Below are 23,731 nucleotides of genomic sequence, written 5' to 3'. Positions count from 1 at the left end.
CCGGAGCGGCCGTTCGCCTCTCTGGTTTTCTGGTAGGTTTGCCTCAGCTCTTTCAGTTTCACGCGGCACTGCTTCGGGTCCTTGTTATGGCCTTTGTCCTTCATGCCCTGGGAGATTTTGACAAAGGTTTTGGCATTTCGAAAACTGGAACGGAGTTCTGATAGCACGGATTCCTCTCCCCAAACAGCGATCAGATCCCGTACCTCCCGTTCGGTCCATGCTGGAGCTCTTTTGCGATTCTGGGACTCCATCATGGTCACCTGTGCTGATGAGCTCTGCATGGTCACCTGCAGCTTGCCACGCTGGCCAAACAGGAAATGAGATTCAAAAGTTCGCGGTTCTTTTCCTGTCTACCTGGCCAGTGCATCTGAGTTGAGAGTGCTGTCCAGAGCGGTCACAATGGAGCACTCTGGGATAGCTCTCGGAGGCCAATACCATCGAATTGTGTCCACAGTACCCCAAATTCGAGCCGGCAAGGTCGATTTAAGTGCTAATCCATTTGTCAGGGGTGGAGTAAGGAAATCGATTTTAAGAGCCCTTTAAGTCGAAATAAAGGGCTTCATTGTGTGGACGGGTGCAGGTTTACATCGATTTAACGCTGCTAAATTTGACCTAAAGTCCTAGTGTAGACCAGGGCTGAGTTATAGTATATAAAAGGGGTGAATCCAATGAGTTAGAAACAGAAGAACCAGTGAGCAAGGATTGGCGTTGTTTGCAAGTGGTGGGTTTTTTTCAGTGCTCCTTTTTGTTTTCCATAGCAGCTGTTATCCTACATTCACTGTAAAAAGACCAGTAAAACAGTTACTAAAAATGGCTAAACCAGGTTGTCATCTGACAACCTCCAGAGTCAAAATTTTCTTCTTCTGTAGAGTTCCAAAAATCTCTTACTGATGATGTCATACAGTATATAGTTTATTTTCATATATGAAGTGGTGATGGTAAAGTTAGATGTTAAAGTTGAATGTAAGCCTGTGAGGGCTTTGAAGAGGAAGAGGCTAATATGTATATTGAGAATTTGTGTTGGCATTTCCACAGAAGCGAACAGAATTATTCATGTAGGGAGTGTAAAAATTTTACCAGTGTTGAAACCTTTTTTCATAAAATGCTGTTTCTCCTACTCCTTCCCTTGCTCACAAATTCTGCGGTGTTGGATACACCGTTAGTGCTTTAGCTCTAATCAGTGAAAATATTTTCATCTGCTTATTTGGTGTCCTTAGTGGATTTATTTATTTAGGTTTTAAGCTTTTTGGGAAAGGAACGGTCTTATTTGTATTGCCAAAGCCAAGCATTGAAAAATCATGAGTCAGACTGCGAAAAACCTTGGACATTTTAAAAAATGTTAAGGTGGTTTCAGAGTCTCTGTGGTGTGCTTGCTTCGCTTTGCATAAATAAACAGTCCATTGGATCAGGGGCTTTGAACATGGGTCTTTCCCATCCTAGGTGAGTGCCCTAATCCCCAGGTTTCCCTGCCCCAGGCACTGTACTGCAATGTGGGAGACTCAAGTTCAGATCCCTGCTCCACGTCAGGCAGAGGGGGGAATTGAACCTATGTTTCCCACATTCCTGGTGCGTGTCCTAACCTCTGAGCTAAACGTTATAAGGATGATACTACTGCCACCTCCTCCTTCTCTGACACCTCTGGCCACTTTGATTCTGGTCTCCCAAAATCAAACTGTTTTAGTAGTGTCACCCAATTCACAAATAGTTTCAGGTTAGGCAAAACTGTATTTTTCATTAAATAAACTATTTAATGAAAATTTTTGCCCAGCTCTAGCTGAAAGAAGTCTGATGAGACAAGTGTAGGTGGGAGACAAATGACTTAAATGCTTATTGCCTTGCCTTTAATGGTATGCATTGGTGGAATATGCAGTCAAGAATCTTTAGCTCAGTTAATCATAGAATCATAGAAGACTAGGGTTGGAAGAGACCTCAGGAGGTCATCTAGTCTAACTCCTTGCTCAAAGCAGGACCAACCCCAACTAAATCATCCCTATAATTAAGGTTCTTGAACGGGGATGAATAAAAATAATTTAGATTAATTGAGAAAAGACTTCAAAAACGTTTACTGCTTGTGAAACATTCATACCTATGTTTATTAGAGATTGAAAAAGGAAGCAATTTCACCCTCTTGAAACTTTTCTGCTTTGGATATTCATGTATTTTGCTGTGAAAGAAAGACCTAGGATGAGAGTGGAGGTGACAGTGGAGAATGAACTGTATTTGGTTTTAAACACTAGCATTTAACTTCTTTTTGTCTTCTTACAGTGTCTAGTCTTTTAAAAAGAAAAAGCTTAAGTGGAAGGCAGAGGGGGAATGTTTAGCTTATAGAGCAATCTCTACCACATTTTTCTTCTCTAATGAGTAAGATCATTGATTGTTACCAGACCTTTATTTTGGATGATATATGTACAATATATGCTTTTTAGTAATAGCTTATTCAACTCCTGTGTAAGGATACAGAAGCACAGTAGGCCTCCACTTTTTAAATCCTTTCATCTTTTACCAGAAATGTTATAGTAGACCTAACATTTATTTTGAAAGCATATAACATGCTGGGATTCTCCTCCTAGAGGATAGTTCCAATAAATATATTGAAAAGCCCCAAATGCTTCCTTCATTCCATATTCTTCTAAAGCTTCATGTCTTCACTGCATTTCATAATTGTGTTGTGCTGTTATATGTTTTAATGAGATACAGCAGATTTTTGGCACAATTCAATTGACTGCTTATATTCTAGCTTTTCTAAGGATATCTAGTAAAGTAAACAATTGATAATGCTCACCTTTCGGGACTTGTAGAATTAGCTTTCTTCTCAGTTTGTCAACTCTGAGAAAAGTTAAAGGAGTTAAAAGTAGTTCACTTGACTCCTAAAGGGAACTTATCATTTCTAAATACTATGTTCTTAAACTTCTGTGGTTGCTCTCTTAAAGTTTTAGATCATCCTGTTGTTCTAACAAAGAGACTAGAATTTGTATATCTATATATTTCAAAATAAGACCTGAATGACATATAATACACATGGGAACACAGAGTCCTGCTTTAAAAGAAATCTCTTTTCCCATTGTAAGCATTCATCCCCTCTACAGACAGTTTTCTCATTTTAGTTTTGAAACTTGAAATTAAAATAAGGGTTTCCCTATGTCATTCTCCATCTGAAAAAGATTTTTTTGTTATTTTCGTGGTGAAACATACAACTTGGCTACTTCTAGATTGGGTCACCAGCTTCTTGATTTATTTTATTTTAACAGGAAATTTATCAGCGATAGGAATATTTAATCTATGCTGGCATAGAGTACCAGAGACAGCTTGTTCTTATTTTATTTCTCAGTGATTGAACTGGGGAATGTTTTAATTTTCCAGTGAAACCTGCATTTAAGGGTCACCTTGAATAAGCAACAAACTCCTGTTTTAAGAGATCAATTTCTCTAATATTTCCAGTATTATTTTTGTTCAGCCTCTAGTTTAAAATTGCCCTTTTCTGTGTTGTGATGGTAGGCCCTTGGGTGGATTCTTATGAAAGATGGATCAAATTTTGTGTATAATAAATTACCACTTTAAAATGGCCATGTGCTATGAGTTCAGTGCACATAAATTACTTCAGTGGTTTGTGAGCTTCTGTTTTTGTTCAATTATTTTTACAGTTCTTCTGCCTACCTTCAAATATTCACTTCTGTTTCTAGTAGACCTCTTTTTCTTGAGAGACATGGGCCCCCTAATTAGTACAATCAACTTCAGTCAAAATTTATTTAAGGCTTACTCCTATTGAAGGTTGCCATGTATAAAGAGGGGAAGTGTAACTATTTTCTTTACCAAGTTGTCTGAGAATTAATTTGGAACTGAACACTAATCTAATAGTAATTTTGTTGCGCTTAAGCTGTTATAGTTCCCAGTTCTAATGGGTTAGATGCAATATTTTCTTAAATAGTACACGCAATTACAATGTATGTGTAATAACTAATTTTTAAGGCTTGTCAGTCTGAGATAGAATGTGTGTTTAGGGAAATGAAAACCACTCTTCCTGTTGCAGGATTCCATTTTAAATGTTTTACTCATAAGTGACTGTTTGATTTAAACATGTGCAACACGTCAGGCCTGAGTTAACCCAAAATATCCGGTTGGCTCAAGCTACAGAAGGCTGTAGGTCCTAGCTTCATTGCAACTCAGCCTGTTCAAGAGAAGGACTTGCCTGTTGAAGAAGCCCATGCACACTTGTACCTATGGCACATTTGTGAAGAATTCCTTAACCTCCTGAGATGCAGTAATCTAATTTCAGGATCTTGATTCTTACCTACCAGGACGTGTTCCTCCCATGCCATCCTCCCCGTACCAATTACTATGTGTCAGGCTGTGGTTAGTCCAGCTCTAGACTTGTAAGTGTGAACTGCACAGCTCTGAGAGGCTTGATGATCCAGCATCAAGTTTATCTTTTCTAAATGTTGTCATATGAGTAGCAAGGTGATTTCTTGTCTTATTGTTAGACATCAGCTGCCCTGGCCCTCTCCTCCCCTTACAGCTGTTCTACAGCTCTCTCGAGGCAACATCCTGGCACTTCTTCTCTCACCGCCTGTCCTTGGGCTATAAAACCATTTCTTAGTTTCTTTCTCCAGCTGGCGTAACAAATAGTTGATATACCACAGAGTCATTGCTTTTCACATTGACGGAGGTGCTTTGAGTCCACACCATCATTGCAATGATTGTTAAAAGCAATGAATTATGTAGCATGTTACCGACTTGAAGGTGGCCAAAACAAGGAAGTAAATAGGAATTAAAGGGTACCATAAAGTTACTGGTAGGAGTCCTAGGTAAGAGGATTCTAAACAAGTATGAATGTTTCTCAAAAAAGGTGAACCTAGCTGTATTGAATCATTGAGCTGCATAACCTATAGAAAGCCAGCTTTTATAAAAATTAGGGAGTCTTTTCCAACTCCATATTAAAGCTACTGAAAGGTAAACTGCTTCCTTTGTCCTGAGGTTGCTATATGACTTCAAGTGCCTTTATACACATCAGCAACAACCCAATCTGTTCTCCGCCTTCATGTTTGTATCTAATGTCTTGAGTAATAATAGCATTGACAGTTATTAGAAAAGAAGTTGTTTACTTTGGGTGGAATATGAAACTACCTGGAATGTACAAAAATTTAAAATCACTCAAGGAGTCACCTGCTTGGTTTAAAATATATAAAAATAATTTCTTACCATTTTCACCCTCCTAATTTTCAGGTTTTATATTATTTTTCAAACTTTTTGTTAAATTTATTTTAAAACTCTTTTAATTGTCAAATTTACATTGTTTCATTCAAGATTTTGTGAATATCTAGAGTACAATACAAAAAGTACTGTTTTACATTCATCTGTCACACCTCAACTTTGAACAGAACATACAATGAGGGTAGCAACACCAGAAAATTGATCTAGTCATTTGGGACATGATGAGTGAGGATCTTTCTTGTGTAAGCTACCTTCAGTTGGCATTCTATGTATTAAATTCCTTTGTCTTCCCTCTTACAGCCTTTTTTTGCATTTGTAAATGAAGAAAAGTTTGCTGAAAATGGTTGGATGGTTTATAATCCAATGTCTGAATACAGGAGACAAGTGAGTTAAACATTATCTGAAAATGTAGAGAGACCTGGTTTTTGTATGTGAATTTCAGAAAGTAGCAAGGTCATTTGTCACCATTTTTGGCGGGTGGAGGAGGAGAATAAATTGTGAAGTAGAGAAAGGTTGACAGATCTGACAAAAAAGTAAGATTAAAAACAAAACATGGTGGAACCTCCAAGACTGTTTTAAAAAAAAAAAAAAAAAACTTAGTAAGGTGTCGCTGTATTTCTTTTTAGACTCTTGATAAATACCATTATAGCACGCTATTATTATTATTTAGTAGATTTACTGAATAGTTACAACAGTTCTCAATTGTCTATATTGCATGTAAAATGAATTATAGGACAACACAAAGTTTGATTTTTACATTGTAAACCCTGCATTTCACAAGTTTATAAATCAGCTCTAAAAGCTGTTGGGGTTTTTTTTAGCTGCATGCACTGGTCAGTATATAATATTAAAAAATCTAGAAGTTTTCACTCTTGGAAATCTGTGTTGCTAATTTTGGATATTTTGAGCCCTGCTTCAAAAGTTGAGAGAGTGACAATGTAACAGAGGCATTTAGGATACTTTAAGTATGCAAATTCCATCCAGTCTGGTATTTCCAAAAGTTTAGAAAATTGCTTATTATGGAAACTGCACATTCTTTTACAGTGGTTGTTTATATAAAATCAGTTCACGCTTTGAATTGATATGGAAAAAAAGTAATGGCAACAAAGGAAAGGGGGCATGGTATACATAGTTTTAAAAGGCATGTTTGTTAATTAGGTAAATACATCTGAGAATAGCACCAAAACTATTTTCATGATGACATATCGCATAAATACTAAGTACATTAAAAAGTTTTAAATTCATGTTTACACAACAAGCCATCATAACTCTCTTGGATTTTTTCCTTGTAATTTTCTGATGGGCTAAGGAGTATCCAGATTCACGCAGCATCTGTTTGGTCCGAGGTTTAGAGGCCCAGGCCTAAAGAAAAGGTAAAAATTCAAACACCCACACAAACCCCACTCAGTGTGTGTGAGTGTATGGGGAGCTTGTTAGCCCCTCTGAATTCGCTGATGGGCTGTTGGGGGAATAGAGTCTCCTGAGTAACATCCTGTTATATCAGTAGTCTGTTCAGCTAAGAGGCCATTTTGTTTCCTAATCTAATCAGGAGTCTGCTTTCAACCTCAACAAACTTCAAACAAATATAAGACTCAAGCTTTGTTAGGGTATGAGAAGGAGAAAATTTGAGAGGAAGGCCTTTCCTCTAATTCTCTCTTCAGGTTTGTGCCTTTTTGTAACCTTTTTTTCACAGGCAGGCTGGAAAGGCAGTTGTCTCTGTAGGGGGAAAAAGCTTTTCTTTACCCCTAAATTAGGGAGAAGGTTTTTTTCACTTGTTGTTGAACTATTTTTTTCTCCTAATTTCAGTGTTGTTTTTTACATGAAGGTCTAGTTAAAATACAGTTTGTGAAAAGGACCGCCTATACAGGCAAGCGTGTTTTAACTACTGTAGTTGTTAAAGATTGTGAACCCATCAGCCATGTCCTGTCTTGTGTGGTCCTGTAATCTTCTAAGCTACCATTTGTTCCGTATCATCATTACAATAGTTACCCATGGTAAATTGGTAGGTTGTTGCCACCATGTGGCCATAATAGCATGTAAAAGAATAAGTATAAAGAAGAATTTGCAAACTTATAAAATAACAAGTAAAACATACCTTATTTCTGTTTCGTTTTTAAGGGACTGCCCAATGAACAGTGGAGAGTAACTTTTATCAATGAACATTATGGACTATGTGATACATATCCATCACTTTTGGTAGTCCCATATAATGCCACAGATGATGATCTCAAGAAAGTTGCTGCTTTTAGGTCCCGAAATAGAATTCCAGTAAGTACTGTATGTGATAGAATGTGCCTTAAAGAGTAATTACTGTGACGTTTACATGCAAATATATGACTCTTGTGGCCTGAGAAATGAGGGGTTTTTTTTATGTTGCAGCCAAGTAACTTAAATTGATTTTACTGCTTTAAACTACTGAGACTGCCAAGTCCTGTTTCTGGTTCCCCTACAAAAATATCTCCAATCCCCATTTTGCTCTTCTCATTTCCCTTTCCTAGCAATAACTGCCACTGTTGCACATTCCCTTTTGTTGACAGAGCCTAAGCCTCAGGCCACCATCTGTACTACTTTGTGGGCTGACTATTGTTGGATGCACTTAAGAATTGATAACAAATGTTATCCTTCTCATATGCATGCAAACCACCTGGCAGTCTAACACAAATCTGAAGGTCATTCATAGAGCCAGACCTCCTACATAGTATCCTTTTACTGAGTTACCAGCTATTTATTTATTTTTTTTAATAGCTTGGAAGAAATATTTTTAACTTAGACAATTAAAATACATTTTAGGTAGTCCTAGAAGAACTTCTTTAACTTTAGAATAGAAACCACAGAGTAACAAATTGCAGCCAAATATAAAAACTAAAAATTCTAGTTCTGTTTAAACCATTTTGACTGATTTTGGTTTGTTTTTTGTTTTTACTTTCACTCTTTGTTAAAGGCGCACTCATATGATCATGTAAAAAAAAATGTGCTAGATCAAATCTAGTGACGTGATTAAGGTTATCTAATGGATTTACGGTTAGTTCTTTTTGTAACCAGGCTAATCTCATCTAAATCTTGCTAGGTTCTGTATATGCCTGCACAATGGGATCAAATTCTTGTGCAGCATGAACTTATTCTATCACCATAAAATAACCATTCATTCCCATCCCCACACAAATATTGACAACTATGGCTCGTTGATGTAATCTTCATTGAGGATTATTTTCAACAGTGATTACTTTTGAGGATGCTCACAAGGTGGCCTGGCTCCGCCCCCATGTTCTCACAGTATTGTCAACATGCTCAGACTCTTCTTCCTGTTCTGTGTGCAAGGACAATGGATAAATTGTAGCCAGTTTCAGAGGCTCATCTCACTGGTTCCTCAGACTTTGTTCTCATAGACTAGGAAGCTGGGCTGTCTTGTTTTTTTTCCCTTCCATTCTCTGATTTAGTGGAACAGTGAAGGGAGAGAAAACAAACTGTACTCAAATTAACTTCCCATTGTCGGGAGATCTGGAAAGCAAGAGGCAGCTGCAGGGAGAGAAAACAAAATTTCAGGCACCTGGATGGAGCAAAAATGCTGAATTATGTGACATGATGGAAAAATGCTAGACTACGCAGTTGCAGAATCGTGGGAACTCTAACTGAAATGTATGGAATCTGTTCACACCTCTGAATTATTGTTGCAGCCTCTTTGCTGATTCAGGCAGGCATTTTTGCATTAGTTTATGCTCAGTTTGCATTTTCAAAATTATTTACCCAGCCATTAGAATTTAACAAAAGATGAGATTAAGGAGATGAATTCTGAAGTTACAGAATACACTTGACCTTGTATATGTGCATACAATTTCAGGAGACCTAAATAGGAGTTACATACACAAGAGGAGAATAAACTTTTTACATGCCAGTAGTTCTTGTGCAATGATCTTTTACTAGAAATAGTAGCCAATAACTCTAACTTAAGACAAAACATACGCTTACCTTTTCAATTTCTTCCAATTTAGCGAGGTCTAAATATTTTAGACTTCCCATTAACTTTATAAAGAACATAACTTTGATGCTTTAAGCTGTGATTCCCAAAGAGTACGTTGCTTGATAACGTTTTTTGGCATGTGGCTAGGTGCTGTCATGGATTCATCCAGAGAACCAAGCTGTTGTTATGCGCTCCAGTCAGCCTCTTGTTGGTATGAGTGGGAAAAGGAATAAAGATGACGAAAGGTATCTTGATATTATCAGGGATGCTAATGGACAGATCTCAAAACTGACTATCTATGATGCAAGACCCAGTGTAAATGCAGTAGCTAACAAGGTAAGTAGATGTTTTAAAAATCCTGTTTCTGAAAAAGCTATTGTGTCATAAGTTTGCTGTTTCTAACTGTAAGATTTTTACAGTTGCTTTTTTTTCTTCTTCTTTTTTTTTTTTAACTGTTGGTAGTTTAAAATAAAACGCCATCAAAATACGAGTAGTAACACACTACATTACAGTCCTGTCAGAAGTGGAGGAACTTGGAAGCCTGTAGCAAATATGTATAATATATTTGTTGGGCTGCTTCAGAGTTCTAAAGGTGGGATAAAAAATGAATTCTGCAAGATGTTTTTGCACTGCTGTAACTCAAAAACATAAATAACAAACAAAATAACTTTTGCAGGCCACTTGCTGGGAATATGGAATAGCTTATTAAAAAAGAAATATGGCTTTAATTTTTTCTCTGAAGTGTATGGAATGTACTTTATCACAGACAGTTTAGCTAGATTTTAATCTGATTGGTTGTGTTTTAAGGCTTTGGTTCAACTGGCTGCATTTTAGTTCCCAAATAACATTTTACACTGCACACTTAATTTTAGTGGGTGACCAAAACATTATCTCTTTGTTACAGCATGTAATCCTCTTGTGGTTTTCCTTGTGGAAGGAATGCCATTTCTTACAAAAATGATTTAAATTTTTTTGGACTTAATTCAAAGATGGATTATGGCCAAATCTTATACACACACATTTCTTTTATTGTAACTTTCCTGTACAGCTTTTCAGCTTTTTAGAAAAATGTTCTAAATATTTTGTCGTCTGATGGTTCTTTTAAAACATTTTTTTGCTAGGTAGGAGTTATCAATCCTACTTATTGCTCCTGGGGGAATTCTGCACGAAAAAATAAATTCTGTGCACAATATTTTAAAGTTCTGCTTATTTTATTTGTCAAAATAACACAATATAATCTTGCCAGTTTCAATTATTTTGGTAATTTATTTCAAAATCTCTATCAACAAGTATGTCTGTAACAATACAGACAACAAAAATCATTCAGGAAGTGTTTTTTGACAAATAGATTACTTACTAGGCATATTAATACATAGCTTTGAGTAATAATTTAAACTACAATACAGAAGCATATTTCCAGCATGCCTCAGAAGCAGTGCAAAGGCTTGGGGGAATCAGAGTAATGGAGGAGCTGAGGGAGAGGGAAGTAATTGCTGGGAAGGAGCCTGGGCGTGAACCTGCAGTGTTGTGGGATGTGGGTGGGAGAAGTATGGAACAGTTTTTGGGGAGTTTCAGGGGGATTGGGGAGAGATTTTTAGGTTGTTGGGGGGCCTCACCCATGGAGACTCTGGCTGACCCATAGCCTTTCCCATTCAGTCAGGCACATTTGCCCCTGTCCCCATGTGTCCCTGCACCCCCACTCAACCACCCCATCTCCATGTATCCCTGCTCACTCCCCCACCCCATGTGGCCCTGCACCCCCACTTCCATTCAACCCCCCCACCCCAGTCTCTCTTCTCCTCCTTTTCCCCCTGCCCCCCTCCCCCAAGCCCTTCTGAATATAATACAACCTAAATGGAGCTACTATAAGGTGGGTGCATAACTGATTGGAAAATGGTTCCCAGAGAGTAGTTTTCAGTGGTTCACAGTCAAGCTGGAAGGGTATATCAAATGGGATCTTGCAGGGATCAGTTCTGGGTCCGGTTTTGTTCAATATCTTTATCAATTATTTGGATAATGGCAGAGAGAATACACATAAAGTTTGTGGATGGTACCAAGCTGGGAGAGGTTGCAAGTGCTTTGGAAGACAGGATTAAAATTCAAAATGATCTGGACAAACTATAGAAATGGTCTGAGGGGTAAATAGGATGAAATTCCATAAGGACAAATGCAAAATACTCCACTTAGGAAAGAACAATCAGTTGTACACATACAAACTGGGAACGAGTACTGCGTAAAGGGACCTGGGTCTAATAGTGGATCACAAGCTAAATATGAGTCAACAGTGTAACACTGTTGCGCCAAAAAAAAAAACAAAAAAAACCCAAATATGATTCTGGGATGTATTAGCAGGAGTGTTATAAGCAAGATAAAAGAAGTAATTCTTCTGCTCTTCTCCATGCTGATTAGGCCTTAACTGGAGTATTGTGTCTGGTTCTGGGCGCCACATTTCAGGAAAGATGTGGATAAATTGGAGAAAGTCCAGAGAAGAGCAACAAAAATGATTAACGGTCTAGAAAACATGACCTATGAGGGAAGATTAAAAAAATTTGGTTTGTTTAGTCTGGAGAAGAGAAGATTGGGGAGGGGGGGGGACACAATAGTTTTTGAGTGCATAAAAGGTTGTTACAAGGAGGAGGGAGAAAAATTGTTCTTTTTAACCTCTGAGGATAAAACAAGAAGCAATGGGCGTAAATTGCAACACAGGCAGTTTAGGTTGGACATTAGGAAAAATTTCCTGTCAGGGTGGTTAAGCACTAGAATAAATTGCCTAAGGAGGTTGTGGAATCTCCATCATTGGAGATTTTTAAGAGCAGGTTAGACAAACACCTGTCAGGGGTGGTCTAAGATAATACTTAGTCCTGCCTTGAGCGCAGGGAATTGGACTAGACCTCTCAAGCTCCCTTCCAGTCCTTTGATTCTATGAATCCCAGTCTGTGTAACCCCCCAGCATCTCCATGTGCCACCCTCTGTCTGTCTCCTCCCAACCCCCCATATCCTGTGCCTCCTCACCTGGCACCCTGGGCAGGGCACTGTGAGGAATGCAGCCTTTCCTCCCTATCTGCTGTTGACTGTTATGACTAGTGAGCTGGCTGCCCTTTGTTCTGGTGCCACAGCAGCCCCTGGTGGGCGAAAGGTGTAACTGCAGCGCCTCGCTGTCAGAATGTATTTTCTGCTGTGAAAAAAAAAATCTACGGGGACATGAATTCTTTGTGCACGCAGTGGTGCAGAATTCCCCCTTGAGTAAAAGTATTTTCAATCTTCTAAGCTGTAGAAGCAGTGGAAGGGTGCATTTGCTGGGTTTGAGGGATATTGACCTATACACTGCAAAGGGTTGGCCTGTAGAGTAAGGTCAGAATGAAGAAGAAGCTGCAAAATGGAGAGTTTTGGATTTGCCTTGGATAACTCTTATGTAAACAAGATTTTGGGCTTACTCCCTGGGCTTTGAATGTCGTTTTTCATCCACACCCAAAGACCACACAGCCAGTAGGAATTATTGAAGCCCTAGAGCTGAAGTAACAATCGTTCCTTACTCCAGGATGGATAAAACCTAATAAAAGGGACTAAATTATATAAACACCTTTCATTTTAGGGGCAGGATGACCGCTCTGACACATTGAGAAAGCCCCATCCTGTGGCAATGGTAGTGGACTACACATGTACTCATTCTTCACTATAGTTTAGAGGGTTGGGTTGAATTTTTACTGGTGGGAAATGTGATTTCAGACCGCTTGAAAAGCCTAGTCTCTTAGCATGACTTGTAGGGGCAGTGTATTTTTCTCTTTCCTTACAGCAAGCAGGAATCGGCCTCTGCAACTGCTTTGCCATGGAACTTCTGAGAGAGCAGCCATAGCAGTGACTTTTTAGTAAGAATCTTAAAATGTGTTATGCAAGAAACAGAAAATTTGCTCTTAGAAAACTCACTTAAAGTAAAGCTGATGGTGATCACTCCGTGAATTCTGTCTGTCAAAATTATTGGTCAAGCTATAGAGCAGGGGTGGCCAAACTGTAGCTTGTGAGCAACATGTGGCTCTTTTACTGTGACTCATGAGCCCCGCCCCCCTCTCCGCCTACCAGACTGGGAGCCCAGGACCTCTGCCTTGCAGTAGGGTGGTGGGGTAGGAGTTTCTGTCCAGTGGGGAGGGGACTCTTGGAGCTTCAGCTGAAGCCCCAAGCCCTGGCTCCCGACAGGCGTGCCCCAGCTCTCAAACTTTTGAAGATTGTCGTATGCGGCTCAGAGGGCCAGTAAGTTTGGCCTCCCCTGCGATAGAGAATTTTATTATTTAAACTTTATTCATTCTAGGAGCAAATAAACAGGACACTGAAATCTAGCAAGCTTTGAGACTCTTGGTGCTAATGTGGGTAAACCTGTGCTTTCATTAATTAAAGTTTGTAATATGGAAACAGGAAAAAACTGTCATTTCCTCTTGATTAAACTCCTGTCTAGTTAATATAGAAATGTAGTGAATAAATAATTCCTCATTGCATTTCTGCCATTGATGATCCAGTGTGCTAAGTACAATCAGAAGATTGAGATATTGCTGCTTTGTGGAATGTACCTTATATTTTAATTTTTATCTTCTAGTCCATCTGAGCTCCACTTATTTTAAATCCGTTTCCTCCATACTTAAATCATAAATTTGTTTAGCTAGTAAAAATAACACTCAGGAATTAAAACAAACAAACCAACATGGTTAGACAGCAGGATGTCTTAATAAAAATTACCTGTGTTTAAGGTAGTTGGTGTCTGGTCAAGGGAAGGCTATTTACCACCATTACTTATGTGTGTATATATAGAGTCTAGGGGTATAACCGTTTGTCCTCAAAGCAGCCTGGATCCTATCTGATGTAGTGCTTGTTCCATTTTTGCTTGTCTGGCTAGTTCAATCCAGTCCATGGATTATGGGACTCACCTTCACAAAATTTAGCTCTTTCAGCCAACATTATTATAACTGTTTTGTTTCACTTCTTAATTTTGGCACTCATGAAAATAAAGAACCTGAATATCATCAGTGTTCAGGTCTGTTCAGGAACTCGAAAACCAAATCAAAGCTGAAATGATTGTCTTGTTTTGAAAGATGCATAAAGGTGATGGAAGAAGTGGAAGCATTTGATGATGGTAGGAGGGTGAAATGTGTGAGGAAGCTTGTATGGCCAGTAATTCCTATTTACTTTAGTAAATAACTCTCCTTTTTGGAGCCTTGCTCGAAGGAGCATGCAGACTTTGGTACACTAAGGAAGATTGTAGGAAGATTACGCTTCTGAATGTAATAAGGAAAGTGATGCTCTTCAGATTTGACACCTGGATCAAGCCCTTACAAAGGACCCTGTAAGAGTTGCCAAAATCATTCTCTAACTTCATGGCCTGATATGTTTATCTAAGACAAGGCGGCAGCAACAGCAACTCATGAGGGTTCCAGAAAGAGAACTAGATTAATGGACAGATTTGAACTTTGTTAGACCATTTACCAAAAAACATTTATTGGGCCATACCCATGCACAAAGTGAGCTACCTTGGATTTGCATTTTCTACTATTTTCTTTATTATGTAATTTGTATTGAGGGGAAAAAGCTTTCTAAAAATATAATGAATAATTATTAAATATAATATAAAAATAGGGCTTGCCTACTATAGTTGGGCTATATAGGTGGACTTCCTCATAAATAATTGACTTGGTAATGTGGCAGGGTATCCTAAGGAAGGTTTAATCCTCTCAATCTTAAAGTATTTCAGCAGAGTTTAAATGACAACTAAAAGTAGATTTCAAATCTGTTTTTGGTTTTTAGGCCACTGGGGGAGGATATGAAGGCGATGATGCATATCCCAATGCAGAACTCTTCTTCCTAGATATTCATAATATTCATGTCATGAGGGAATCTTTAAAAAAGTTGAAGGACATTGTTTATCCTAATGTAGAAGAATCGCACTGGCTCTCTAGTTTGGAATCAACTCACTGGTTAGAACATATCAAGGTGAGTTTCGAGCGCAAAATAATATTCTATAGGGATCGTATTTTCACTTGTTTTACATAAGACTTTTTCACTTGACTTTTTTTCTTTTTGTAAAATAAAAACTACATTAGTTTGCTTTGTAATTTGTGTGATTACTGAAGAATTGTAGTTACTGCTGTTCTGGAATTGGGTGACCTTGAAAATGTCTTGCTGTTTTGCTTGTTGGAAACTATATAAAGGGTTGGCCGGTAAGGTAGGACTTCTGCAAATATCAGACTTGCTGTCTTTATTACAGATGCTGTTTTCCAAAAGAATTTTTAAAAAGAGGCAGCATTTATCTACTCTACACAAAGTGGGTTACCTTTTGATTAGTCAGGCTGTAAAATTATTCATGTATAGATGTGTTAATATCCAATAGCTCTGTCTAGATTGTACTAGTCTTAAGAATATATCATGCTAATATCCCTATTTAGCCAACAGTAAGAGACATTTATCATTTTAAATATTGAATCATAGAATCATAGAATATCAGGGTTGGAAGGGACCTCAGGAGGTCATCTAGTCCAACCCCCTGCTCAAAGCAGAACCGATCCCCGACTAAATCATCCCAGCCAGGGCTTTGTCAAGCCTGACTTTAAAAACTTTTAGGGAAGGAGATTCCACCACCTCCCTAGGTAACGCTTTCCAGTGTTTCAGCACCCTCCTAGTGAAAAAGTTTTTCCTAATATCCAACCTAAATCTCCCCCACTGCAACTTGAGACCATTACTCCTTGTTCTGTCATCTGCTACCACTGAGAACAGTCTAGAGCCATCCTCTTTGGAGCCCCCTTTCAGGTAGTTGAAAGCAGCTATCAAATTCCCCCTCATTCTTCTCTTCTGAAGACTAAACATCCCCAGTTCCCTCAGCCTCTCCTCATAAGTCATGTGTTCCAGTCCCCTAATCATTTTTGTTGCCCTCCGCTGGACTCTTTGCAATTTTTCCACATCTTTCTTGTAGTGTGGGGCCCAAAACTGGACACAGTACTTCAGATGAGGCCTCACCAGTGTTGAATAGAGGGGAACGATCACGTATCTCGATCTGCTGGCAATGCCCCTACTTGTACATCCCAAAATGCCATTGGCCTTCTTGGCAACAAGGGCACACTGTTGACTCATATCCAACTTCTCGTCCACTGTAACCCCTAGGTCCTTTTCTGCAGAACTGCTGCTGAGCCATTCGGTCCCTAGTCTGTAGCGGTGCATTGGATTCTTCCATCCTAAGTGCAGGACTCTGCACTTGTCCTTGTTGAACCTCATCAGATTTCTTTTGGCCCAATCCTTCAATTTGTCTAGGTCCCTCTGTATCCTATCCCTACCCTCCAGCGTATCTACCACTCCTCCCAGTTTAGTGTCATCTGCAAACTTGCTGAGAGTGCAATCCGCACCATCCTCCAGATCATTTATGAAGATATTGAACAAAACCGGCCCCAGGACTGACCGCTGGGGCACTCCACTTGATACCGGCTGCCAATTAGACATGGAGCCTTTGTTCACTACCCGTTGAGCCCGACAATCTAGCCAGCTTTCTATCAACCTTGTAGTCCATTCATCCAGCCCATACTTCTTTAACTTGCTGGCAAGAATACTGTGGGAGACCATGTCAAAAGCTTTGCTAAAGTCAAGGAACAACACGTCCACTGCTTTCCCTTCATCCACAGAGCCAGTTATCTCGTCATAGAAGGCAATTAGTCAGGCATGACTTGCCCTTGGTGAATCCATGCTGACTGTTCCTGATCACTTTCCTCTCCTCTAAGTGCTTCAGAATTGATTCCTTGAGGACCTGCTTCATGATTTTTCCAGGAACTGAGGTGAGGCTGACTGGCCTGTAGTTCCCAGGATCCTCCTTCTTTCCTTTTGTAAAGATGGGCACTACATTAGCCTTTTTCCAGTCATACTTGACATACTTTGCTTTGTGTGGGAGAAGATGAAGGTAATTAATAATTGAGTAAGTACAAGACAACGTAAGATTAAGATTATATTAATAAATGAGTGCTGTAAAACAAGGATTCTTGAGTTCCAATGGCACATGAACGTAGAGAAAATTGAACTATTTTACTGCATGTTTAAATAAACTGCAATTTACAAAACATACAAATTTTAGTCTAGCAATGTTTATTACATGAATTTTTGAACTTCATTTTCTTTGCAAATGAGTTGTGTGCATTCCACTTTGTACTTGAAATAAAATATTTTTAAGGTATGGATTAATCATAAAAATGTTTTTAGCAGTATGTTTTGTCAGTTGGTTTTTGGGCTTGTACCCCTCACATTTCTGCATTTTTATAACGTATGCCCTGCTGTAGTAACTACTGTTTACTTAGAATTTCAATTTTAAGTGAATGGTTGCAAAAATAAACATCAGAAAAGGATAAAACCGGCTTTATTTTTACCAATAGCATCTGTCTCAAATCTTTAACTCAAAAGGAACTAAATGAAATGTGTAATTTTTAACACAGGTACTTCTTGTGGTAATCCTATTTTTAAAAAGCTTTTATGTTGTTCAGTATGGTAAAGACACTATCTTCGTTCCCATTTTTGAGAAGTTGCTGTGAGATGAGTTTGGTTCTCTTTTTCTTAGTAAACCCTATCTTGTATAGTTTGGGTCTTCATTTTTTTTTACAGTAGAAATGGCAAATTGCTTGCTGAACTCCCAGAAAAATCTGATCAATTTAACACACACACAGGTGTTCTTCCCCAAGTCTTTTAATTAAAATTGTAAGAAATCAATAATTTTTGCTGGAATGATAAATCTAACCTTCTGAATTGTCTGGTATCTGTACCTCGTTGTCAGCTTGTCTTGACAGGAGCTATTCAAGTGGCAGACAAGGTGTCTTCAGGGAAGAGCTCAGTATTGGTGCACTGTAGTGATGGTTGGGACCGAACAGCACAATTAACTTCTCTAGCCATGTTGATGTTAGACAGCTACTACAGAACAATTGTGGGTTTTGAAGTTCTGGTACAAAAGGAGTGGATAAGCTTTGGACACAAATTTGCATCGGTAAGAATTGGAGGAAATAATTGAAAGGAATTGTTTTAAAGTTTTTTATGTATATTGTAAATTCTAAAACAAGGAAGATTTTTAGATGCTTGTATTAAAACTTTGGTGCTATGAAAGTTCTAATAAATGTGTTCAACTTTTCAGTTGATCAACATGTCAAGTTTTGATCTGTTCTTTACTGTCTGTCTAAAGTGATGAAGAAAAATAAATCTGAGCAGAATGATCAGTCTTACCTAGACTTGAAGCTATTCCATAGCATTTATTTCATTTTTTCAAAATTCATTTACTTTGTCTCCCTTTTTTGCATCCTGCTGGAAATGCAGAACAGTTAATGTTATGGTACCATTTAGCGGGCACCAGTAAGGAGGCAAAGAATAGTGAAAGCTTTCCATATGCCTCCAGGACGGAGCAAAGAATACTGGAAACGTGGAGCATAAATTCAGCTTTCTCACTCCAGCAGTTTTTCTTGGCTTTTCTCTGACTGCTCATAATGAGACAAACAGATGGAAGAAGCTGGACAACCTTTTCTGGGTAATATGCTGAGAGAGAGTTCCACCTTCTTCCAGCATGTCCTAGAATTTGTCATAACCGGTTTCAACATAGGACTCAAGCACTGTTATGCCATAACACCAAGTCCAGCTCTCTCCTTCTACAGTCTTTTTGAGGTGAGAGGGAATCCCTAAGGCCCCACCTCTGTACTTACAAGCTTCTCAAGGGCTTTTCCCACATGACTCATCTTCAGATCCAATATCTCTCAGTAAGACTTGTCAAGTTTGTGTCATTGTCTCTTTAAGCCCCTATGTGTTGCACCTTGTGATTTAATCAGAATTTGGCTTTTAGTTGCCCTTTCCCCATCTTGTAGTTTTGAAGAACTAAGCCAATGGTCCTCAAACTTTTGTACTGGTGACCCCTTTCACATAGCCAGCCTCTGAGTGTGACTCCCCTTATAAATTAAAGACACTTTTTTGTGTATTTAACACCGCTATAAATGCTGGAGGCAAACCGGGGTTTGGGGTGGCGGCTGACAGCTTGTGACCCCCCCCCTCAATGTAATAACCTTCCGACCCCCTGAAGGGTCCCGACCCCCAGTTTGAGAACCCCTGAACTAACCTCCTTCGTTATTAATCTTTGCCACCAATACCTTCCATTTCTTTTCAGACAAATTGATAGTTTTTCATTTGCTTCAGGAGTACTTTTCCAGAGCGATCATATACCTCCACATGGTTTTCTCCAACTTTTACCTAAACTCTTTCTCTCCTTTCAAACAGACATACTACTCTCAGGATATAAAGGGAGGAGCTATCAAGCTTTATTTGCACAGGACTGATATTCAAAAAGACAGACTCTTTTCATGGTCCAGTGCAAGGATTACCAACCTCTAAGGCCACCATTAGTTCCTGGCTGAAATCCTGTATTGACAGCAGGGTAAACCCCCTTCTCTCACAGTGAAAAGATGCTCTGCCAGAGTCTTTCTTTCTGCTACTTAAGTAGAGAGAGAGGAGGCCATTTCCTCTGATATCTGCAGGGCCACTACCTACTCTTCACTTCACATCACACCTTCATCAGTCCCTACAAAGTGGACCTAACTTTCCCCACAAAGGCAGACTTTGGATGTAGTGGTCCAAGTTAACTCTCAGGTAAACCCATCTTCTAACTGGGGATACTGCTGGTGGCTTCTGCTAGCTGTTTTCACATCCTGCTGGCAGCACAAACTCTATTACCAAAGTTACCCTGTGCGAGAAGTTACATTCTTTAGACTCTTATCAGCAAGGCTAACGATATGCTGTAGATGTTTAGTTCATCAGTTATAGTAAAACAGTAGCACAACTGAATTGTCTTTTTTGAGGGATCATCTGACAGTGGACAAACATTGCTTCAGCTTAGATCTTTAGAAAATTAGAAAAAAATATACTGCTAGATTTTAGAAAAGGAAGATTCTTGAATATGGCACACATGCCAATTTTTAATGGCACGCTTCAGCCTGCTGGGTCCCAGCCACCGGTCCCGCTCAGCGGGCTGAGCAGGGCCGGCGGCTGGGACCCCGGCTGGCAGCAGTATGCCATTAAAAATCCTGCCCGCCCCAGCCTGCTCTTCCCCCAGCGTTCTGGATTCCTGCCCCTCCTCCTTTCAGGTGATGGCCCTTGTGAGGGAGGGGGAGAAGCAGAGCCGCAGCGCGCTTGCTGCTCCGGGGAGGAGGAGGAGGAGAGGTGGGGATGGGGCCGTGCGGTGGAATCAGGGCATATCCCCTACAGCCGCCTGCCATGAGCCGCTCTGGGCAGTGGGCTGGAAGCACCCCCACGACCCTAGCCCACACCCCCAGCCCTCTGCCCTGACACCTACACCCTACCAGACACCCTGGTCCTGATCCCTGCACCCCCCAGCCTCCTGCCCTGACCCCTGCACCGCCCATGACACCATCCCTGACTCCAGCCCCCCCCCCACCCAATGCCCTGACTCCTGCACCCCTCCCCATACCCAGCCTCCCCATGCCCTGACTTTTGCACCGCCTCCACCTCTTGCACCGAACGGGAGCTCCTATACCACCCCCCCCACACACACACACACCTGCACCCCTCGCACCAAATGGGAGCTGCCCAGGTAAGCACTCCACACTCAAACCTCCTGCCCCAACCCTGAGTCCTCTCCCTCATTCTAGCTCCTGGCCTGACCCTACACCCCAACCCCCAGCCTGCTCCTTCACCCCCAGCCCTGTGCTCAGTCACTCCCACCCTCAGCTCAGTGCAGAGAGAGAGGAAGAGAATGGGCTAGAACCAGGGAGAAGGCAGGAACCCACTCTATGTGGGCAGGGCTGGGATCTCAGATCGGCAGCGGGCTGAGCGGGGCCGGCAGCCGGGACCCTGGCTGGCAGGAGCTGGTGGATGGAACCCCAGACCGGTAGCGGGCTGAGCCGCTTAGCCCACTGCCAGTCTGGGGTCCCGGCTGCTGGCCCCGCTCAGCCCACTGCCAGTCTGGGGTCCCGGCTGCCGGCCCCTTCGCAGCCGGGGTCCCGACTGCAGGCCCAGCTCAGCCCGCTGCCGGCCTAGGTAAACGGAACCCCAGGCTAGCAGCAGGCTGAGCGGGCTGGTGGCGTAAGATCAGCATTTTAATTTAATTTTAAATGAAGCTTCTTAAACATTTTGAAAACCTTGTTTACTTTACATACGATAATAGTTTAGTTATATAATGTATAGACTTATAGAGAGAGACCTTCTAAAAAACGTTAAAATATATTACTGGCATGCGGAACCTTAAATTAAAGTGAATAAATGAAGACTCGGCACACCACTTCTGAAAGGTTGCCGACTCCTGCACTATACAACAGCTGCTACTTACTCTCTGAGAGAACATGAAGGGGAAGGACAAAGGAGCATAAACTTGATTTCCATCTCTGAGAAAATGTTGGTAGAAATTGATTCCATACATTTACAGCATGTTCAAAAGAAACTCAGGATTTGGAATGGCAACAGTAGCATGAATTAGCGTAAATGATTGAGCTGGGTAAGTATTAGGGAGCAAAGATGTTGCATAGCTTCAAACTTAAATGAAGATAAAGAACTAGTGCAAGTTCTTGCCACCTTGGTCATGTTTTGCATAGTCCTTTATGTACAGGATTCAGGGTGCTGAAGACGCCCATGCTTTGGAGGGTTGATTTCAATACTAAATCTTGCAACCCGTAAGCAAGAAACTCCCATTGATTCCAGCAGAAGTTATCTGCACTGCAGAACCTTTCAAATCTTTAAGTGGTCTAAAATAATGTTAATATGTAAAATGATATTGCTAAAGTCAGGAGGGTGGACAATAGAGTATTAACCCCCTCATTGTAGTATTGTAGCTCAAATGTGTTTTTCATACCTCTCTTGGCATTTATGAAGCATGTCTCACACCAAAATAGATATCAGATATATATCAAAACCAGTTGTGAGTAATGTCTAACTTGCTTTGTTTCATTTCAGAGAATAGGCCATGGTGATAAAAATCATGCTGATGCTGATAGATCACCTATCTTTCTCCAGTTCATTGATTGTGTGTGGCAAATGTCTAAGCAGGTAAGCTCTAGCCATATCCAAAAGATGGTGTTATCCAGCAAATAGCAATATTTTAAAATTATCCTTGAATTAAGAGTGAATTCTCCAAAATAAATAAATAAATAAAAATACTGCCCCTTCCGCCCCGCATTTCCCCCCAAAACCCCACAAAAACAAACAAACCACCCCTGTATACGTAAGTTTGCTGCTCTGACCAGGTAGTAGAAAGTAACAAATTTACTTTTTTCTTTTTTCTTTTTTTTTTTTGTTAACCCTCTCCTCCCTCCCAAGCTGGAAGTCCACCTATTTCTGAGTAGAAAATGTGCTGGCTTTATGTCCAGTCCTTTTGCTCATTAACCAATATTTCATGTCTAAAGGACTGTACTATGACATAACTTACAAACATTCATAAAAGCATCTATTTAATAGTGTAACACTGTTGCATATAATTACAGGAGCTAGAATTAATGTATTATGGATAATTTTGTTTTTATTTCATCATTCCAAAAACTGTTCCTGGAAACACAATTCCCTCATGCAAACTTTGTCTTTGAGTGTCAAACTAGGTCTATCAAACTGCTATAGGTTATTTCACAGTCCCTTCCCGCATTTTCAGAGCACTGAGATTGAGATTGTTTCTCCGTCCCGCTTTTGTAATCCTATTCTAACACCTTGCCCTGAAGATACTGTGACATTGCTTCTTCCTATTGAAGCTTGAAAAGAATGCTTGGGGCTACTCAGTTTTACCTCATAAACTAACAGACTGTTCGTATTAAGTAACAAATATTATCCTTATAGCATATTATATAGCTATATTGTCATTATAGCATACCTAGCCCATGTAGGTCAGGTATGAGAATCAAGAACTGGAAATCAAATATTAGTTCCCCCCTGTGTGTCCGTGCAAAGCAGAGTCACTAGTTCGCTAGGCCTCTGAGTTTTCTATTACTAGTTTAAATGTGATCATTTTGGCTGTCTAATCTTGATGCAGTTGAGTTAGCAATCTTTCATGGATCAGAGTAAAGGTGCCACAAGTACTCCTTTTCTTTCTTCATGGTATCGTTACTGAAGAACTGTATTTCACTGACTTTGAAGAATTATGTTTCTGCCAGTGAGCTAATTATTCATAAAAATTTAGCTAACATTATGGAGACAGAACTTTTGCCTTGAATTTCTGTTAAAACTTATCTTGTGGATCGCAGTCTTCCAACTATACCCTTTCACAGCTTATTCTGTTTATAGAAGCTTATTGTCCCCACTTGAGATATCTCAAGAAATGTACAAGTTCACTTAGTGTAATAATACTGTGCAGCCAACTAAGTACTACAGTTTACTTTTGCCCACTGTAAGCCCCTCCTTGCATTTTGTTTGGATAAACAAATCCTTTTCCAATATTAAGCTAAATCTGTCACAGAAAAGTCAACAGCTTTCTGCTTAATTGCAGTGGCCCCATACCTTTATCAACTCCTAATTCCTGCATGTAGTTAGTCTGAATCTTTTGGGGACAAAAATGAAAAAGTTCCTGATTAACAAGGAAACCAGCCTCTTGTT

General features: G+C 39.9%; 1 protein-coding gene across 1 annotated transcript in view; it reads left to right on the top strand.

The window, feature by feature from the left end:
• MTM1 (myotubularin 1) overlaps window positions 1-23,731 on the top strand; it is a 75,893-nt gene that overhangs the window by 45,215 nt on the left and 6,947 nt on the right. The window contains exons 7-12 of the mRNA XM_084639250.1: window positions 5,509-5,592; window positions 7,327-7,476; window positions 9,314-9,502; window positions 14,954-15,139; window positions 17,949-18,155; window positions 22,109-22,201. Of these exons, the coding sequence (XP_084495376.1) occupies window positions 5,509-5,592; window positions 7,327-7,476; window positions 9,314-9,502; window positions 14,954-15,139; window positions 17,949-18,155; window positions 22,109-22,201 (909 nt within the window). The remainder of the gene's footprint in view (window positions 1-5,508; window positions 5,593-7,326; window positions 7,477-9,313; window positions 9,503-14,953; window positions 15,140-17,948; window positions 18,156-22,108; window positions 22,202-23,731) is intronic.

Source organism: Lepidochelys olivacea, assembly GCF_965140295.1.
Source record: "Lepidochelys olivacea isolate rLepOli2 genome assembly, chromosome: 9".
Taxonomy (NCBI): Eukaryota; Metazoa; Chordata; order Testudines; family Cheloniidae; genus Lepidochelys; species Lepidochelys olivacea.
This window is presented reverse-complemented; position numbering and strand designations above follow the sequence as displayed.